Source organism: Numida meleagris, chromosome 4 (genome assembly GCF_002078875.1).
Source record: "Numida meleagris isolate 19003 breed g44 Domestic line chromosome 4, NumMel1.0, whole genome shotgun sequence".
Lineage (NCBI taxonomy): Eukaryota > Metazoa > Chordata > Aves > Galliformes > Numididae > Numida > Numida meleagris.
The window spans coordinates 54,955,444-54,976,449 of NC_034412.1; the positions used below are offsets into that span (position 1 = coordinate 54,955,444).

General features: G+C 46.6%; 1 protein-coding gene across 3 annotated transcripts in view; it reads right to left on the reverse strand.

Annotated features, from left to right (window-relative positions):
• SEPT11 (septin 11) overlaps positions 3,095 to 21,006 on the reverse strand; it is a 48,452-nt gene continuing 30,540 nt past the window's right edge. The window contains exons 5-11 of one of the 3 annotated variants that reach the window (XM_021397278.1): positions 19,527 to 19,688; positions 17,701 to 17,797; positions 15,680 to 15,848; positions 10,964 to 11,096; positions 10,222 to 10,409; positions 7,910 to 8,057; positions 3,095 to 6,793 (exon numbers count right to left, since the gene is read on the reverse strand). In XM_021397278.1, the coding sequence (XP_021252953.1) occupies positions 7,949 to 8,057; positions 10,222 to 10,409; positions 10,964 to 11,096; positions 15,680 to 15,848; positions 17,701 to 17,797; positions 19,527 to 19,688 (858 nt within the window). In that variant the 3' untranslated portion in view covers positions 3,095 to 6,793; positions 7,910 to 7,948. Of the gene's footprint in view, positions 6,794 to 6,818; positions 8,058 to 10,221; positions 10,410 to 10,963; positions 11,097 to 15,679; positions 15,849 to 17,700; positions 17,798 to 19,526; positions 19,689 to 21,006 lie in introns of those variants that run through there. The other 2 variants (XM_021397280.1, XM_021397279.1) reach the window with 2 other exon arrangements.

The window sequence follows — 21,006 nt, forward strand, 5'->3', positions numbered from 1 at the left end:
CAGACCCACAGGCAAGGAGCTGGTGCAGGGCTGGGAAAGGAAAGGTGCTGGCTGTGCCAGCTGGCAGGGGCTCGGCTGGAACAGAAGGCAGAGAAGCTCGGCATAAGGAAACACTGAGACGCTGCCGGAGCAGTTCTTTGCTTCTCCAGGGAGTGCTGTAGCCGTGGCTGTGAGCCTCTGCATAGAAGCGGTTTCCATTCTTGGCTTCTCTCCTCCCTGAAGGTGAGGGGATGAGAGCAGTGCCCGCCCTGAGTCACAAACACAGCACTTCCCCAACCCCAAATGGCCTTAACAGATTGCAGAGGGAGACACCCTGCCCTGCTGGCGCTGTGCACGAAGCCACGCCGACTGCCTTTCGCTTGGATGCAGGCAACCACTGACAGCGCGGTTCAGACAAAGGACACCTGCCCTGGGCTGGCAGCCCTGCCTATGCAGTCCTGCTGGCCGGTTGCTGCCTGGCTGGCCTGCAGGCCCGTGGCTCTTCTGAAAATAAAACCCAGCCTCTATGATTGCAAATGCACCCCTTGAGCTTTTCTTTTTTCGTGCCACAAGTGCCTTGGTACGCCAGGAGCCTGACCGACACTGTTGACGAGAACCAACACAGCCACCTAGAGGATTAATCAACTTAAAAACACCCATGACCCAAATGCAGGCACCCAGCTCTGCAGGCACCTGAGACATAATTCCCTGATGCTGGTGAGCCCTGCTATGGTTTCCTCACAATGTTAAGAGCACATCGGTCCAGTAGAGCATAGTACAAGGTCTGCCTGCTCTAGCACAACACACAAGGGACACAAACAGCATCCACCGGGCTAGGGATGGCAGAGGTTTTAATCTGTTCAATCCCTTAAAATTCCCCGTTAATTCACTTTTCTTTTTTTAAACCTCCTGCTAATACTATCATCTACATCCTTAACCCCGGGCAACAAATTCTGGAAGTCCGTAGCTGCTCCCCAAGAAAATAACTCACAATGGTTAGAGCAGATTCCCTCTTCCCTCCCCGAGCGTCCCCCCTGGCTCTGGTCCCGCTGATTTGGTTACCAGCAGGCAGGAACCACCACCAGCACAGTGTAGTGGACTGTAACAGAGATCCAAAGAAAAATCTGGGCTGGAAGGGACCTCTAGAGGACATGGGCTGCAACCTCCAGCTCATGGCAGAGCCGGCGCTCACTCTCATCTCAGCTTTTCCTTTTCCAAAGAGCAGTCTCACCGGGCAGGATTTAGTACTGCAGTGCCCCTCGCTACCTCCACTGTGTCCTGGAGACACGAGGGCCAGAGCTGCACGCAGGACCCAAGGCGTCAGCACAGCACAACTCCAGGAGCTGCAAAATAAAGGCACGGGTGAGCTGACACAGGGCAGGGCTCAGCCAAACAGCTCTGCGCCCACCACTGCGTGATGAGAAGCGAGGGACTGTTCTCTATTTCAAGAGAAAGGCCGTAGCACAGCGCTGAGGTCTCACAGGCCAGACTGCTACCACTGGAGAAACCCTCGCCACAAACTTAAAGTAACAGTTATTACAGCATACACACAAGGCCAACATTTAATAATCTTTCAGATGGTAACTATAAAGTTATTTGGTTGTTTCTAGGATAAACAGGTTTTGTTTTGTTTTGTTTTGTTTTACCACTTGAGAAAAACAGGCACGCGTGTGGAGGGAGCTTCAGCCCTCATCGCTGAGCAGTGCTGGAAAACATTGTGCTTCTGGAGAACAGGCCGCTGGCTCCAGCAAAACCCCGGCAGCTCACACTCCGCACGCTGACAGGAGGAGGCAAAACATTCAGTAGTACCTATCCACGGTGGAGTAAAGGAGGTCAATTCTTTGACTGAGGTTTGCAGATGAGAAGAAATCATCAGTATTTAGTTAGAGAAAAGTGCATGACTCCGAATGGGAAACATCCGAAGGGGCTCAGGCTGCCTCCTTCCACCCGCTGCAGAGCAGCTAGAGGTCACTGCACGCCAGGCTTAGAGGCTTCCTTCTCACCTATGAACAACTCTTTGGCGCTTTTTGAGCCTTTAGCTGAAGTAAACAAGTACCTCACATTCAGGGTTGGAAAAAAAAATCATTACTAATTAGGCTTCACGAGCACAAAATGAAGCCATTAATCCAAGCACAAAGTCAGTGCGGCTCAATAGTACAAGAGAAGCTACCTACTTTGCTTGTACGGCCAGAAACTAACAGAGCCTTGAGCATCCAGAAAAGATCCATCAGTGCAGCAGTATGCAACAGCAGCCATCTCCACTTCACGCAGCTCCATATCAAAACCAAGGAGGCACCTGGGTCTACGGACACATTTTCATCACATCAGAGGAGCACGGGACACACTTGTGATGAGGCTGTGGTGTCCCAACTCCAGATTCAGAGGCAGCAATGGAGTCCTCTAGCTACATACACACCACCAGCCAGTCCGCCAGTCTCTTCATTGCCAGCAGCACGTTATGGCAAAAGGAAAACAAAAACGGGGAGGAGGGAAGAGATGGCAGCGCAATATCGCATGTCATTGCCAAGCTCTCCCCTCATGTCGTTACCTCGGTCACGTTTGGCAGCCTCAGTTGTGCAGACAGCCCGCACAGACACACAGCACCACGCACCCTCAGATGCACAGGAGGGAAACAAAAGGGAGGAGAGGAGGGTGGACGAGATGGAGGAATGAGATGGCTTCTCCCGGCGGGGGCCCACGGGCTCCTCCAGCGCCCGCTGTCCGCGGGGAGAGCACGGGGCTGTGGCAAATGGCGTTTACAGAAAGAAGAAGCTACAGAGAGAAAGAGAGAAAGAAACAGAAGTTCAGAATCGAAATGGAAAACAAAGGGTGAGAGAAAAAAGAAAAGGAGGAACGGCATTTTAAAGCATGAAGGGAGGGAGTGTGCTGGGGAGGTGTGATCCAAACCAATCGCACCGCAGCAGCAGAGGCCTGAGCACACGCAGGGCTCGGGACGGCCACAGGCAGCGACTGACGGACACCAACACAAGTGCACGGAGACAGCGTGACAGCACGGCACAGCCCACGGGGCACCTGCACTGCCTCATCCCTCCCGTCACACCGCTACGGCACAGCCGCGCCGAAGCCAGGTCACAAAGGCAACTCAAAGACCAAAGCGTTTGGGTAAAAATATATTTCCTCTCCCCACTTCAAGTGCTGGCACTGCTTGTGTACGCAGCCTAAAGCATATACAAGAAAGAACTGAGCTTATGCTAGGAGGTTATTATTCAATTTGTAATTAAAAAAAAATATTTTAACATCAAATAAAGTGACAATATCTAACAGATGCATACATATAATTTGCATTAACACTGTATGTAGGTTACACAATTATTTAGTAACAAACATGGGTTATTTTCAAATAGCAAGGTAATAAAGTTCTACATCTATAGTTTAAGGCAATCAGAATATTAAAAATGTATACAAATACAATATTTCTACCGCTGTTCACAGCTTTATTTTCCGTTAATTAAAAAACCCTTCATATCTGTATTGTCCATGCTAACAAGAGTGACATGGATATCGCATGCCGCAAATGCAGCCAGGGCCCTTGGAGAGAGACAAATGCGCACTGCTGACTTCTCAGAGGGCGAGTGGTAGCTGGGTTCAGATGGACACACCTGGCACGGTCACACACACACAGACATTTCCACCCGTACTCGGACGTGTAAAGAGGAGCAGAATGAGGACTACCCACAGAAACACTGCTCATGATAGGTAAGGGCATGCTTAGAGAGAGACGCTGAGATACAAATCTCCTTCACGGGATTTCAAGCTGTCAAAAGCACACACGCCGCAGCGCAACACATACTGTGGTTTTCAGGACACAGAGGAGTGTGGGGTGGGTGCCACTCACTGCCTACCAGAAGGTAACCCCCGCCCTGCCGGACACACGCGTGCCCACCTCTGCAGAGCCATCACGGCCCCTTCTCAGCAGCCTGCCTTGTGTTCCCTTTTCACCTCTGGGGTTCATTCCCTGCCCAGGGAACACCATCATCCCAGAAATACGTGTCCGTATGCTTTCCTGCTCATCTATACTATTCTCAGGTTTATAAAAGTGTCAGGGACGTGCAGCGTTAGCAGCTACTGATCACTGTTGTTTCACCACACTGAAGTTCGCAATGCCTCATGAGCAACGCAACCATGCCTCTGTCCCCAGTGTCACCAGCAGACCCGTAGAGAAGCTGTGCAGGGTAACTTCAGACATTCAGCAGCACCTAGATGTTATGTTCCCTATGGCTTTTTTTTTTTCCCCTTCAAAATCTCAGCAAAAGCAGGTTATTACAGAAAGTTTTAAAATGGTTTTTAACGATGCCACTTGTAAGGAAGTGGACTTAAAGAAGCCCCCATAAAAACACAACTGGTTTGCTCATATCAGCGCTGAGCAGAAAGGTTCATCTCTTACTATTGTACTTACATGCAAGGTGAAAGCATATCCAGCTAGACTGAAAGCATCGCTTACTCCATGCAGAACCAGGGACTACTGTGAAAAAAGTGTAAGCAAAGAAAAGAAAGAAGTGCAGCAATAACCAGCTAAACATGGCCCGGGGGACTGAGGAGAAAAAGATTTTAACATCTCCTTTGGCAGAGGAAACAAAACAATATCTTTCACTTTAGCAAGTTGATGGTTTAAGCCCAGCTTCCCCAAAACAGCTTGCTTCTCGCTGGAGGAAGAAACCCAATCAAAGAGACATTAATGCATTTGGCCACAGCTTTCTGTCAGAAAAACAAAAACCGCTAGACTCAGCTGACTTCTCCTGCCAACATCCCTTGGAAAGGCTGTCAAACGAAGCAGGACAAATAAATGGTAAAAATAAGTTTTCTACTTGGCACAAATTGCTGGTAATTAAAGAGAGGACACGCACAGAGACAGCTGAAGCAAAGCGCACTGCCACGAGCATTCAGGCTTGAGACAGGAGCATGTGATGTGACTAAATAACTCGTGCCAGCAAACAGATTTCTCCCTTGATAACTCAAGATCTTAAACTTGAGTTTGCCAGACGCACCATAGTTTCGTTTTTCTAAATAGCTCCCTAACAAACCAATTTAACCTGATGGAAGCACATCATGGTTGATAAGACCAGGAGGTGTGATCAAAAGAAAAGACGATGACTTTTATCCCCAGCTTACTCATCTCCAATTTTTGCTGCCTGTTCAAGACGCTGCATTTGTATTTCCTCTTCCCAAAGCCATGTTTAAGTGGTAAGGGTAAAAAAGCATAAATTTAAAAAAATAAATAAATAAAGTCAACTCCTAAACGCATTCCCTCACCCAACTCTCCAAAAAATGTGGTAATTCTGACTTGTTTCAGAAAAGGTGACAATTCTGACTTTTTTTTTTGAACATTCAGAAAGGCAAGAATTCCATCCCAGAAGCAAGCAATGAACTGCAGTGCACGAGACTTAGGTGGAGAGAGTTATTTTTAGGAGTGCTTTAAAGAAAGAAAGAGAAGACTACCTAGCTAGGAGCAGAGACAATGCTGGCAGTACATCAGCAGAAGAGAAAGAAATCCAGCAGTCAAAGGGTAAGCATGGCTCGCCACTTCTTGGGTAGGAAGGGAAAGATTCTGTCCAAAAAGCAACGGCATAGAAAATACACATTAAGCAGACAGATTTCACACCGTGCTGGCCACAGAGAGAGGCCTGGTTATGCTATAGTTGTCTTGTTTGTATGTCACATCTCCCCGCTCGGCCTCTCTCCATCCCCACAAGGAGCTCAAGTCACCTGTAGGTTGTGACAAACCTCCGGCCCCTCCTCAACATGAATCCGTCTGGAGAAAGCCCTTCGCTCAGACTGTAACCTGTTGTGCAGAGCTCCCCACGGTTGGTGGTGCTAACTTTCTGATGCTTTTCAGGCAATGGGGCAGTCATCCATCAACATGCAGGAATTGGCACGTGTTTTCTGCTCTGGAGCGTGCAGCTCCAGGGATGGGGACCCTAATTCCCACCTTTTACATTAACCACCATTGGGTTGATAAAATGGCATTATTCTCTCAGCATGAAAACCTGGATCCTGCAACTACAGGGTTTGTATTTATGTGTGGGCAGGAACGCTCCCAAAGGCAGCAGGGGGATGTCAAAAGGTACGCCTTCCCCTGCCTGGGCATTTGGGCTGCTACGTCTTGCTAACAGACTGAGAACCCGGCACTCTTTTAAGTGGGGGTTTCAATGGCAAGCAGTGCATGGAAAGCATGAGAAGCGGTCCCTCTTCCAGGTACCTGCAGCACCGCTCAGTTCCCACCACCGCATTCAGCAAGGAGCTACTACGCTGACCTGCAAGGGTGGCTGTAAAAATATGCCAGCACGTGACAACAAACTCATATTATCCAGTCAGTCAACAAAAACAGCAGCTAATTAAAAAAAAAAATCATGCAAATGTAATAGCATGCAAGGTCAGTTAAATTTTTGTTATCTACACACAGATACCCCCCTCCCCTAAACCCACCCCAACAGCAGGGCTCATTTTGCTCTAACGCATTAGCTACTGAAGGGATACAGGTAGAATTCAACTCCAGCCCTGACTCTCAGTTCAGACCTGGGCCAAGAGTGATTTACCATTACTGGTTTGGACCAGAAAAATACGTGGTATCATTCGCTTCCCTCCCTTCCTCCCACCCTCAGTCTCCTGCTGTACACAGTCCTGCACCCAACCCTTCTTCCTTCTTGTTCCCTCTATGTTATTAGATGAGTTAATAGTTATTCATGTTAAAAACGAGAAAAAAAAAAAAAGAAAAAACAGATGGCAGAAACATTACTGCAAAAGCAGGTGAATGCAGGAACATCCTTGGCTTGACAGGCTTTATGTGAAGCTTGCACTGCAAGTTAAAAAAAAGAACAACAAAAAAAAGAAAAACAAAAACAAAAACAAAAAGTTAGCAATAACAGAACCCAAAATGAAAAAAAAATAAAAATCAAAACCACCAAAATCAAGAAAAGCTGGGAGAGCTGACACTAGGACACCAGCAACCTGCTGTGGTGGGTGGGCATACAGATGGATTATGGAATTAAAAAGAAATTAAATCTCAAGACTGAGCTCTACTCTACCCTATGTGACAAGCAAAAGCAAAAAATAAATCCAACAGGGAAGAGCTACTGAACAACCAGCCACCGAAGTTAGCCAGGGTTACAGGCGTATGTGGCTGGTGCCTTTAAACTTTACATTTTCAGGAGATGTGTGGTGGCGGGACATGGCTGGAGATCCAGTTTGGGTTACTTGAACGTGGGCACCCTTGCAGAAAGCTGTGCCACCCTTTTCTGAAATGCAGATATCTCAGAGCTGAGCACCACGAGGTTCCCCAGCATTGGTTTTCAAGCCCAATTCAGATCCTTCAGAGATCGTTAAATCTTTATAACAGGGTGCTGGGCCAGGCCATGACATGCACTTTATAACTGCATTATACTTAAGAGATTGCTCTAGGACTAAGTATGGACCATAACACCTACAGAGTCAACACTGGACTGGAAATTATTATACTGAAATGAAGCTGGAACTTAGTTTTTCCATCTGGATTTCAGAAGTCTCTTGACAGAAGCAGAGCCCAAACAGATGGTCCTGGCACTCAGGCAAGTTAAGGATGAGCAAGTAACCCAATGACACTGAGGCCTGCCCATTACCAAACAGGAAGCACCTAAAGGCCATTTGCTCTTGTTTTCAAAAGGTTTTGCCAAACCCATTGGCAGGAACCATCTCCAGATTGTGTGGGTTTGAAGCACAATCCTATCCCAAAATTACAGCGGCATGCTCAATCTCAGACTTAAGAAAGGCTTGGAGTACATGTCTGTGCTACACTGACTCGAGAGACTGAGGCACACAGATGTGCTGTCCTGTGCAGGTCTGTCATTAGGACAGAACTGCAACAATCTAAGATGAAAAAATTGCAAATCTACAGGATTCCAAGAAGTGAAGTAGGAAAAAATCAGGTAGCAGACACCTTGTTCCTGCAGAGATAGCCTGGAAGGGGCCAAGATGTCTATCTCATGGAGTTGTGCCAGCAGCAGCTTTGGTGCTGAGCCTTTCCTCCAGCTTGTACAGCACAGTGGAAAGTCTCCGTTGTCCAAGTTGAAGAAATCAAATCCCACCTTGGGAAAGAAGTATTCCCATGAATTCCTGACTGGGAGGCTACAGGTATCGTGCATGGCACAGATTCCCTCTGGCAGCCGCACATGCACCACCACAGTCCATGCCAGCACAGAGGGTTGAGAGCCTTACCTATACAACCCACAGCTCATCATTGGAGTGCAAGGAGAAATTTAAAGCCTTTAGAAAAACCAGGATGTGCTACAGGGAAACACATCAGCATTTCCCTTTAAAGCCTCTGTTAGTAATTCAGACACTACAGAACCGCTGAAGCAGCTACTGCAACTGGTGTTTCAGCCTACCCTCTTTGCAGGCATTCTCACAGAGCAGTATGTCAGCTGCCAGACACTTATCGCTTCTACAGTTTGGCGTAACACCGCTCAGTCTGTAATGATTCCTTTAGCCAAGCACAGCATGCAGCGTGCAGTTGCCCTCCGTACTTCAGTGGGTGCTAAAGGCCAAGTTCTCAGTTTGCATAAAGCAGCACAGCTCCATAGGAGCTACAACAATTTACATTAGATAAGGAACCAGCCCCAGATCCTCCCCTTCCTGGGGAAAGCCAGGGGCAGGAGCGATGAGTGACAGCCACTGACCCAGTTGTAGAGATGGGATGTGCAGTCAGCATCTGCATGACTTCCCAAAATATAAAAATATACCAGTATATATGCAGTACCACAGACCCTCACAGCCCGCGCTATAAGACAGCTCAGACCTGGCTGAAGAGACAGAAGTGTCTATACCACATTCCTATCAGCGTTTCCGTTCTTTCAACAGTGACAACTTAGTGTTAACTAAGTAGCTTACTCTGCCAGAGTCAACTTAAGAAATGCACTGTGTTGCATGGCACTGTCATTTTTGTGTGTGGATTGAAGAAAGAAGCACTTCCCAGTGAGACTGGCTTTTACCACCTTTGCAGCTTTCCTGAATGCAGTTATCAACTAGTGCCATTATCACAGATGACCCAGAAAGGACTTGTACTAGTATCTCCTTACTGGGTACTGAAAAAAATGGGTGGAACTAACAACACAAGGCTTCAAAGTAGCCACTATTACAGCAATCTGTCTTGCTACGCCACACAAACAAGCTGTACACAGTCAGCTTCACTTCGACAATGTCTGTCTAGCTTCACTATACACACAATATCCAAATGGATCTTGTGTTCTTAAAAGGATGGTGAAGTAGCCAGTATCAATAACTATGAGTTTCTTGCACTACCAGCAAGCTAAACATAGCCAATTCCAAGCATAGGCTGCAAGAAGGAGATTAAACTTATTTGGATCAAACGAGAGGTTTTCAGGAGAGCTCTGCAGGGCCTTAACTCTGAGCCCAAATCAATGGCAGTGTTCTTCCAGTTTCAACAGAAGCAGAGTTAGATCCAAACTGGACACAGCTTAAAAAACTGCTTCCCAAGTGACTGTCCACAGATAATCTTGGTTACTACAGAAGTAGCTGGAATCTCAGAGCATTGGAGGGTAGAGAATTATACTCCTAGCATACAAATATAAAATAGTAGAAAACAGTGCTATTGTGTTTATTAAAATGTATGGGGGGGTTGCAGCTTATTAGGTCAACTCAATACAAGTACAAATGCCATTTACCTGCAATTACGGTACTATAGCAGTTGCTTGTTTAAAAAAAAAAAAAAGAAGAAAGAAAGAAAACCTTCTTGACTTTAAAGCAAGATTTCAAATATTCACTTTTGGCACTAAGATTTCCACATAAAAATAACATGGTGGTTTTGGTTTCTGATCTACTTCTACTTACAACTATAACCTTAAAGAATGGGAACTGGGGACTACTGCTGGGTGAGAGGAAGGACAGGTAGAGACCCCTTTTCAATTTTGGCTCAGGCAGATAAATCTGCATCCAGAACATCCCTGAGCTGTTTCAGAAGATGCTGGGCAGATCACAGGTCTCCACTGTCTGATTGCTCTCCCATACCGGTCAGATTTTGGCAAGATTTGAAGATACTCCTCTAGAGAAAAATTAAGATCATATCCCTGGCCCACCTATTAGAAAAAAATATTTTATTTGACCAGTCTGATAAAAGCCCAGTTTCCAGTCTGGTAATGGGGAAAAGCAAATACAGACATGCAGCAAGATAGAAAAAAACAACCCCCCAAATTGTAATAAGCCTTACAAAGGATGTGGGTGACATCCGCTTACTTTTTCTTGTCCTTGTCTTTCTTGGTTTGTTGAGAACCTGCCTGCTGAGCCTGTGACTGTAATAGCTGAGCTGCTGCCTTCTTCTTTTGAAAGTTGTTCAGCTCTTCCTCAAGCTCCTTCTTTTTGTCTTCCACTTTTTTCTTCTCCTCTTGGTGAGTCCTCTTTAGATGATCAAACTTTTCATGAAGCTGCCAGGACAGAGACAATAAATTGGAGGAGAAGAAGAGAATGTTTTACCCCAGTACAGGAAACGATGCCTGAAGCGGTCCCACTGGCAGTGGGGGCCTCCCTGCATTGATAACAAGTCGCCGATCTCTCCTGCAAGCACATCAGCCCTTGTGAGAAAAGCTCTGCAGTTTACACAAGCACAGACAGCATGACTTAAGTTTTTGCAGGAACTCAACAGGCACATTTCCAAACCTCAAGTTTTGTTCCTCATTGCTTTGTACCTACCAGACTCTCTTTGCTTGTGCAAAACAAGAAAACGTGGCCTGTCAGGATGATAACCTTTTCTGGGGCTTTCTCTGCCCCTCCTTTAGGCAGATGTGTGATCAATGATACCATGGGGTCACACCACAAGCCTGTGGCAGGACTGAGTCCACATCTGCTCCCTGAAACTCTTTATGACAGGCAAGGCCATTTTCAGGCTTGATGTTGGAATCAAGCTGCCTGAGTTCTCAGGACTCTCTTGGAAAAAGCCCAGCTCAAACCGTCACACAACTCTGAGTTACAATATACTCACATCTTTCTCAGCTTCTTTCAATTCTGCTTCCTTTTCCTTCACTCTCATGACAAACATCTGCCTCATTTCATCCTCCTTCTTCTGGAGTTCACCCAGGAATTCGTTCCTCTTTGCTTCATAAGTCTCTTGGAGACTGTGAAAACACAGAAAAAAAAACAGAGTCAGAACTGTGTTTCATGCAGAGTCAGGAGTTTCATCATCTTTTCATAAAACGTCACCAGAGGTCCCTAACTCACAAGAAAGGCGTGAACACCTCCACCAAAACCAGTCCTAGCTTACTAGATGGCAGCATTGGTCAGGGGGTCAAACTGGCCAGCAAAAATGAGCACACTTAAGGATCCTGTAAGTCCCTTAGCAGTCAGGATGTCTGTCCCTCAAAATAAGCAGCCATTGTGGAATCACCTACAGCAATCCCTGATGCTAGCGAGCCTTGATACATGCCTGATTCACGTGTCCTCGCTTCTCACGCTCTTTGTCCTGAATCTCATTGGAAGTGTAAGGTTTGTGGAGCAGAGGCAGACATATCACAGAACAAAATCTGGCTTTATGTAGCTCATTAAGCAGGACATTGACACAAAGCAAAATTAATTTTCACTACTTTTTACTAATGGATTCAGACCAGGAGCTTAATTTAGATAAAGTCACCTTGAGAGACCTCTCTTTCTCCTTTAGCTGTCAAGGGAGAACAAAGACTTTGCAAATGAGAGGCAGCATTCCTTCAATGAATTACCACACCACTGGATTCTTTCATTCTTTTATTCTGCCTCTACTTCCTCACATTCCTTTATTTCCCCAGCACTGAGCTACCGCAGCAAGTATTTGGGACACCAAATATGATGTCCATGCACCTCTGAGATTTTCAGAGCCTTGTAGGAACTCTAGATGCCAAATTCCTTTTCATTTTATTCCTTAAATGGGTTTGGATATTTCTGCCATGACGACAGTGTGAGAATGATAACTATTTCCCCAAGAAGCTTTTCAGAAACTCCCTTTTTTAAATGAAAACTCCACTGCAATCAGAGACACACACTGCATGCATGCACCTAAGGAACACATTAACTACTGGGCCAGTGGGACATCTTCCTCCCATTAATTAGGTTTTGGCTTTCCTAGCTTGTGGCTGTAACTTTTTTTTTATTTTTTCTATGAGCTGGGGAACAAAACTAGACACAAAGACACAAGTCTTGGGCTTAACACTGTTAACTGATGGGTACTTTGATTCACTCCTAAAAGACTTAGCAAAGAGACTGCCCAGAGCTTGCTTGCACAGCCCTAGCCACTCTGGAGCAATCGCTCAATCCCAGCTGACCACAACAGCTTCCCACACACTGAACGAAAACCACTTATTGTAAAATCACTAAAATCTTTTCATGCAAGAGCAGAGCAGAAGGCACCTTTGGATTCTCAACTGAATTAAAAGCCACTCCATTCACAGCAGATAGAGATCGGGGCATTTGAATTGAAGCCTCCCTAAAATTCATTCTTGGACTTAATCCTCTGGCTGTGGACAATAAAACCTCAATTCATAACCCCTCCTGAAGGATCTAGCATAAGAAAACCCTGAGTGCAGATTGGTCTTTGCTGTTCAGTGTGCAAAAATGGGATCTGTAATTAGCGACACACTATACTAGGGAGCAGTGGAGCCTTGTGGACTGAACAGGAAAGCTCTCCACACTGCTAATTGTATCCTGCCCTGCGAATAACTTTTTGCAAAGCTCATTTCCAACAATGCAATGCCAGGTGATGTGCAAGCAGGGAAAGGCTCGCAAGGAGCCCAGGTTCAGTGCTCATCCCAGCTTTCTTCTTATACACTTGCCATGAACCTCAAGCTAGAAAACCACATTCTCTATTTAAGCTACTTGTCTTCCAGAGAAGCCAAGTTCACACAGAAACTGCCTCAGCAACTCCAGGCTGCATATGAAAAAACTCTTATAGCCCCAAAGGAATAACAGCCCAAACCAACTAGGAACCCTACAGCTTCTCACAGACAAAGATGACAAGGGAATTTGCTTTTTAACTACACAAACATATGTTCCAAGAGTATCTGGATGTCCCAACAAACACACCCCACACTGAAGGATGACCTTGTAAATGCTTTGCCAGCTTCCTTTTCGCAACCGCCCACTCATCGCCATCAGTTGGCTGGGCAACTGCCCAGATCCCCCTGAGGTTTATGAAGGGCTCTCTAGTGCAAACTAGCTGAGGAGCAGTTGTCCCTGCAGCTCCCAGCACTGAGACCCAGGGCAAAGGCCTCCTTTTGATCACCAGTCTCAAGAAGAACAGAGAGAACCAAAGATGCTGTTTTCCTCATTTCAAATATACATTGGCCTCAGTCAAACAGCTTGGGTTCATGGGTTTTGTTTGTTTATTGGAGAGGGGGAGGAAGCAGCCAGAGAGAACTGCTCTGAACTAGCACGTACCAGATGGAGAAATTCTGTACATTTTCATTTCCTTTCTACTTATAGCTTGGTCAAAAGAGGCCTCGTGTACAGGAAGTAATGGAAATTCCTCAGATTCCTGGAAGGGAAGGGCTGAGCCCATCTTAAGCCATTGCTCTCCAGAAAGGAAATCCAATAAAGCCTCACACTTGGGCTTTGTAACAGAACTGGGCTTGACTGATTTCGGCACAATTTCTCCACGGCAGAAGAAATGCAGCTGCATAATCTCAGCAAGCCACAAATCAAACCCTAACCAAAGCAAACTCAGTGCTATGGCACACGCCACACTCTGCTGTTTTCCAGCAACAGGAATACAAGTACTCTGCTTTTCCCCATTGAACACCAGAGACAAATCACGTCTGCCTGTGGTGATCTGCATGGCTAACATCTCAGGGACTGGCATGTCACCTCCTGACATGCGTGTGCACTACAGAGACAAACTGATGTCAATGCAAAGACACGTGCAATCCTGACTGCTCTCCCTTGGGGCAGAGGAGCGTGGGATGTTGCTAAGGCACTGGGTGCAATTATTGGGAAAAAGGTGAGGAGGCACAGGAAGCAGAGGAAAAAGAAACAAACATTTGCTCCCAAATTCCCACACAGCTGTCATCCCTGGCTAATGACTTGGGCTTCCGACCAACAAAGCTGTCAGAGACGGTACAAACTGTATTTAGCAATAAAACAAACTTAAAGCATCAGACCATGGTACTGTCTTCACACCACACCTTGGACTAGCTGTGGAAAACTCCAGGAGAGTCAACAAGAACATTTATCATAGAATCATGGAATCACAGAATGGCCTGGGTTGAAAAGGACCTCAAAGACCATAGAGTTGCAACCCCCCTGCTGAGTGCAGGGTCACCAACTACTAGACCAGGCTGCCCAGAGCCATATCCAGCCTGGCCTTGAATGCCTTCGGGGACAGGGCATCCACAACCTCCCTGGGCAACCTGTTCCAAGGATCCCAGGATCTTCTGGGAGTTATCCTAGGATCCCTCCTTTGGTAATCAGTTAATATCTCAATGCATGAGTCATATTCATCTCAGAAAGGACACAGCCGAAACACAGCTACTGTACGTGTGCCTGATTCTTGGCAGAGTGAGCTGGCAGCTAGAAAGTTGGATCTGCATTAGAGGAGGAAAGGGGGCACTAAAATACCACCTGACCGTCTCAAAGCTTGCCCTTCTCCTGGGGAAAAAGCATCAAGAGGAATTTCCAAAGCGATTAACAAGTGCTTAGTTCAACAGACTCACCCAGCTCTCCAGGAAGCTCATGGTACCACTAGGAGGAAGATGAGCGTAAGCGTTACTTAAGACTGGACAGTTCACAGGGTTTTAGGAAAGCAACAGCAAAACCGAGAAAGATCAGCTTTCCAATCCCCAAAAGAGCTTTTTCTATCTTGAAAATGACAACTCACCAAGAATGTTAACTGATGTTAACTGCTCCTAATAAGGCATGCCTACAAGCCCTGATTGCTGACCACCTCCAACTCTCTTACCGTGTCTTAGAAAAACATGCCCACTTCCACATTGCTGAGAACACAATGAAACCAGGAAACAGAAACAATCCTCTTGGCAGGCTCTGCATCACAGCAACCTCTCTGCCCCATAGAGCAGTGGACAGTTTCAAACATTAACTTATAAAGATCAGTGAGAAACTGCTTCCCACTAGAGGAGTGTTTAGAAATCAATTCTTTCGAAGCTTTTCAATACTGGCTGACCAACAGCAGGTAGGAGATAGACTGAAAGGCCTTGCAAGTGACAGCCAGCAGCTTACATTTGATGCAGCTGAGCAAAGGGAGCTCAAAGGGTGCAAAGAAAGCTGATACAACTTAAGTAACAGTGCAGAAAGTTCTGGGGGCATATAGTTCTTCCTCCTAAATTTCTAGGATGCAAGTTGATCTGAAATGGGTCATATCCTACTCTCAAAACACATTGCCTTCAAGCACCCCGGTGCCATCTTGTAGGCTCTAGAAAGCACATATAGCCCTCCTATGTGGATGCAGACATTTTCAAAATATTAAGGCAAGAATTGGCTTTGTCAACCACCCAAGCTTTTCCTACGTTTCTCCAGAACAAATCCTAGGCCATGAGGGCAGGATTGCATTGCACAAAGTTTTACTTCCCAGTCATACTTCAGATCTCAGCTGCTCCTACTGACCATAGCTATTCCCATCCTGGTCAATGCAAACACTGGCAACCGCGATCAACGCAAACACTGGCAACCCCAAGACCTCCCAGCTCTCTGGCTGTACAAGACCTGATTTACACTTGCCTACCTGAAAGGCTTGCTGTCGGGATCTGTGTCCTTGAATCCCATTTCTTCTAGCTTGCAGCGCCTGTACAGCTCATAGTGTCGGGTGTGTGTCTGCTCTCTCAAGTCCTCCATGTTCACTCGGATCAGCATCTCCCGCAACTTCACAAAGTCACAGTGATTTTCATTTTCAACTGCACAGAAGACAGGCCATCCATAGAGAGAACATTAAACCCAGCAGCCAGGTTTCCTTGGAATTATAGAATTATTAAGGTTGGAAGAGACCTCTAGAATCATCCCATCCAACTGTTGAACCATCCCCACCACGCCTGCTAAACCACATCCCTCAGTGCCACATCTCCACCATTTCTTCAACATCTCCATGGACAGTGACTACACTACCTCCCTGGGCAGCATGTTCCAATGAATTACCACTCTTTCTGAGAAGAAATCCCTCCTAACATTCAACCTGAACATCCCCTGGTGCAGCTTATGGCCATTACCTCTCGTCCTTGTCTTTTCTCTGGTTCCACGTGTATTTCTTCATTAGCAAGCTGATCATATGATCCCTTTGCACATGGGATTGTGCTTCCCACTCAAGCCCACTCTAACTGCAAGTCACCAACAGGGGTCATAGCAGGCAGTCAGAAAGTCTCAGCTTGTGGCTTTGGGGAAAGCAAGAATATGAGAATACCCCACCAAAGATCTCTTTCCATGGTGGCTGACCTTACAGAGACCTACATCACTGCTTTTGGGGCTGAGAGCATGGCAGCTCATAAGCACAGTACAGTGTGGGTTCTCATAACCATTTCTATGCGCAACAGGGTCTGACATGCCCCACTCAACTCCTGGCAAAACAAGCTGTTCAGCCTCCAAGGGGTGTGCGACCAGAGGGCTGCATGCTTCAGTGCAGCAAACATTTCAAGTATTCTGAAAAACAAGGGATGGAAGTTCTCTTTTTAGGATCCAACAGCAAGCAGCAAGCAGTTCTGCTGCTAGCTCTGCAGCATGCCCTTGGGGATCCAGCAGAGCACTCCAGCTGCTCCCCTTCAGATCAGAGCAGCTGTCTCACTGGAAAGGGGCAATTCAGGGCCAGATCTTCAAAGTCCCTCTGGTACCCAGATAAATCTTAGTCTATCTGCTCCTAGTTCCTGGGAACAGCAAGAACCCAGCAGGATACATGTCAAGTACAAGACTTACCAAACAGAACTTCTTTCCTAACTGTCAGCTATTCCCAGAATTACCCTCTGGCGCACACAGCTATAGACAATAAATCCAAGGCTGCCTCAGCTTGCGTTACTGAAGAAAAAACGGGGTGAGTTTTGCAGAATTGTTCTGTGGATGCTCCCCTGCAGCTCGCTGAGCCATTCTCCAGTTGGATAGGCAGCTAAAATCACCAACAGGTCACCATGGTCTCAACCCTCTAATTCCCACCGCCAGTTGGGAAAGCAGGGGCCAGCTCTGTCTTAGGGAGCTTTGGGACAGTCTGGGCTGCAAACAACCTGAGCTGAACTCTGCTCTCAGTTGACTTTATGAAGGATTGCATACTTAAGGTGCGGGTCCATGTATTGGAATACCAGGACAAGATGTACCAAGCAGTCAGTATTGGACTGGTTCTGCTCCTACTTGAAGGAAGCTGGCAGGGCACAGCATCTGATCCCCTCCCTGGAAAACCCCCCTAGCTGTACATTTGTATTCTGCCTTGTCATACAAAGTCCAAACCATTCAGTCGCCCAAATCCTCCCCATTGCTCATGCTTTATTACTGTCAGAAAAGCACACAGAAGAGAGGACAATTTATGTTTTCATTTCAGAAGTCAGTTATTTAACATCTCCTAGTAGGGTTAACCTGCTCTTCCCTAAAGCAAGTGGCCAGGCTGAATCCCACCCATCCCCAGGTCACAAAGCCCCATTTTTAAGGAGAAGCCTTAGAGTGGCAAGCTCGCTTTCTCAAGATAGATTTTGATTAGCGGCATCCAGAGATGAATGCACCTTTCCTTAGAATGAGACAAGATGACAAGGACTTATCTGTGCTTTTTGTACATACCCTGGACAACACCCCAGGGGTACTGCCTGGCTTTTGCCATCTTGTTGCCAATCTTCACTTCTTCAGTGCTGCCAACTACGGCAAATGGAAGGTGGACCTGTGGAGGAAAGGGACAATGAGGTTAGGGATTTCTTTTGTTGCTTTGACAGGGATCGTTTCTGAAGAAAGCTGTTTACTGTGGCAGCTGTGCTGGATTTAAGTTACTTAAGTCCCTTTGCAATTCAGCTGGTGTTTTAGAAAGAGCAACAGGACGGTCTGGATTAGAAACCTGCTAAGACTTCAAGTCTCAAATTCTGAAGTCCTAAAAATACAAGAAGTGCACATATTTTACACATAATTACTATACACAACCATGTTTAGCACAGAAAAAAGACGAATTTGAACCCTAAGAAAAAATAGTAAAAAAAAGAAAAAGGAAACAACATACATCCTCCCAAGCAAAGTAGGCTGAAAATTCAGGGGAGTTCTGCTGCTTGAAATAATTATTAATGCTTCCTCTTCAAAAGGACAAAACTGTGAGCAAGGGGAAGAGCCTATGTGACCCAGCCCAGGGCTGACATGTTTGAGTCACCAAGCACTGCTGCATCGCAGTCTCTCTGCGGGTGTGGCAGCAGCACTTTGGGATCTGCTCCCAGAAGCATAGCCGCTGCCAGGAGGGAGCTTGCCTCTCCCGCCAGCTCAGCCCGCAGTGCTCTCCTGTCCAAAGAGCATCCAGAAGGGCTGGGCGCGAGCTCCAGGCATGATACCTCAGCAACCAGGTTGTGGTCATGGGCTGGGCAGGAAGGGGAAAAGCCAGGCTGCAGAGGATGTGATTAACTGGCAAAGGAGTTTCGCAGCAAAGGAAAACAGTGCACACACACAATGCCTGGGCAGAAGTACGTCCGTTCTCTGCACCAGCTTCCCCCTGCTGCAAGCACAATACTGATGAGGAAAAAGGGGAGGCAATGCAGAGATTTGCAGAGGGTCTAATATGCAGCTGCATGTGGAAATCACCTGTCTACAGGCAGCTGAGTAGGGAAACTCCCACAAGTCTTCAAGTTACAAGGAAATGGCTTAATTGTGACACCTCCACTCCCTGTGAAACATTGATAGCAACTCAGTCTTCTGCTCACTCACAGTCTTGCTCACTTTAGATGAACTTACTTTGGGATCAGCACTTCCCTTTGGGTGTTACTTGCCTTGCTAAAGACACTGCGAGCCCTACACTGATGGTATGGCACTGCCAGAAACCTGGGGTTCACGTTCTTCCCCTTGCACTACCAGTCAGACCCGTGGCAAACTGTTGTTTCCCAGTGTAAAACCCACTAAAATGCTCACTTTACCTCAGCCTTGTCTGCCCTCAGTTCCCACTGCTACTGCTGGAGGAAGGGGAAGGAAATGAAAGCCAGAGCCCATGCCACTGATGGCTGCTGGCCCCCTGCCAGCTGGAACATCAATGGCAGCCCCGCTCTCACTGGAAAGTAAAACAAAGGCAGAAGTGATTCACCCCACCAAGCACCAAGTGGTCACCTGGGACAGGAAACCCAAACTTCAGCCCTGTGCCTGACGGCTCCATGCCTTGCCTCCCATCATCTTCCCTCCCTGAGACAGGAACGTGGCAAGAGGGGGAAGATGTAAAAAATGCTCAGAGAAGAATTGCTTGGCAGACGAAGAAGTGTGTCAGGTCAGGCAGCCCACGTATCTCCAGTGCCAAAAGCCTTCTGGCCAGCGTGGTTTCTGTGCTCAGACCACAGCTTTAAAGCCAAAAGAAATACGGTAAAATGTGCCCTGCCCTTGGGGTTGGCCCTGCAGAAAGCAAGGAGAGAAAAACTCAAAGAAAGACATACACTCATTGTGGCATTGATCTCGGCCACCGTCTCTTCATCTGTTGGGAACTGGTAGATCTGGACACCATTGCTGACCAGCTCACTCATGATTTTACTCTTGAACTTGTGCAATTCATTTTTCGCAATGGTGTCGGCCTTGGCAATGATGGGGATGATGTTCACCTGCAAGACAATGACAGCAACGCACATGTTGTACCATGAGTACAGGACAGAGAGTGTCCTACAGCAATAGCCCCAGCAGTGCCACCAGCTGCCACCAACCCAGCAGAAGACTTCCCGATGGCTGCTGCTGACAGCAGCACTGTCGTAGTCAGGATTTTCAGGCAGAAGCAATTATGGCCTTAAAAAGAAGTCAAATGCAATTTGGCAACGTGCTATTTCCTGTCTCTGTCATATTCCCCTCTTCATCCAAATTAGCTGGACAGGAAATGCTGTCATAGACTATTACAAGCTGCTCCAAAAAAAAGGAAATTACTATCGAGGCACTTCTCCGAGCCACAGCAGGCTGAGTGGCTGTGACGCACTCAGACGACAGCCTCCCACAAGAATTCACTTGGGTGCTGCTACTGGGGACATGCAGGCACACCACGGGGCTGCTGTTCCACCACAGCAGGATGAGAGCTAGCAGTAGCAGAGGTCTGCTCCCTCCACCCGCATGCCTGCACGTGCTCTTCTACACCACTGCACTACAAAGCGAGGATTGGTTTTGTTCCTTCACAGCTCTTGGACAATCAAAGATAACAGCATGATGTGGTTAACACAGAAATTAAAGAAAAGATACTGACTCTCTTCCCTACACAGTGTGCAACACTGGTAGTAATCAGCAAACAGCAGCATATGAAAGCCACAGGGAGATGGCAGAGTCTAGATGTGGCTGAACTGATCCATGAAAAGCAAGCACCACACAAGAGTCTGCTTTGCTGAGAGAAGTTAAGGACATGCGAGAAGAAGGAAAGCGGCATTATTTCCTTTCCACTCCCTCCAGACAGACCATTTTTCTGTCTTTGATCTTGCAGAACTTGCTTTTCTCTTGCTCTCCTCCTTTGCAACAGTAGACAATATTGCTAGTGCAGAAGATGTTAATATTGACCTATATGAAGGGATTTTATCTACAGTACTTGAAAATCCTCTTATATTACATCAGTTAATTCTGTTCAGAGGATGTCCTGGAGTTATTAAATCCTCCTTTTGCCAGAAGAATGGGGATGAATGCCAGTTAGCTTATTTTGGGTTAATCACCATAACCCTATTTTAAGCTGAATAGAACAGGGATGTTTCTCCATCACTGCAATAAACCCTAATCAATGGGTCGCTCTAGGGAATAAAGAAGCATTGTCATCATTTATCTTTTGCAGAATCAGGATCCAATAAGCCCCAGGAGCAGGGCTGACAGATTTAAATTGCTTAATCATGATGTATAGAAACACAGAGAAATCTCAGTTGAAATACTTTTCAACCAATATCAGTGTACGTTCTTCTG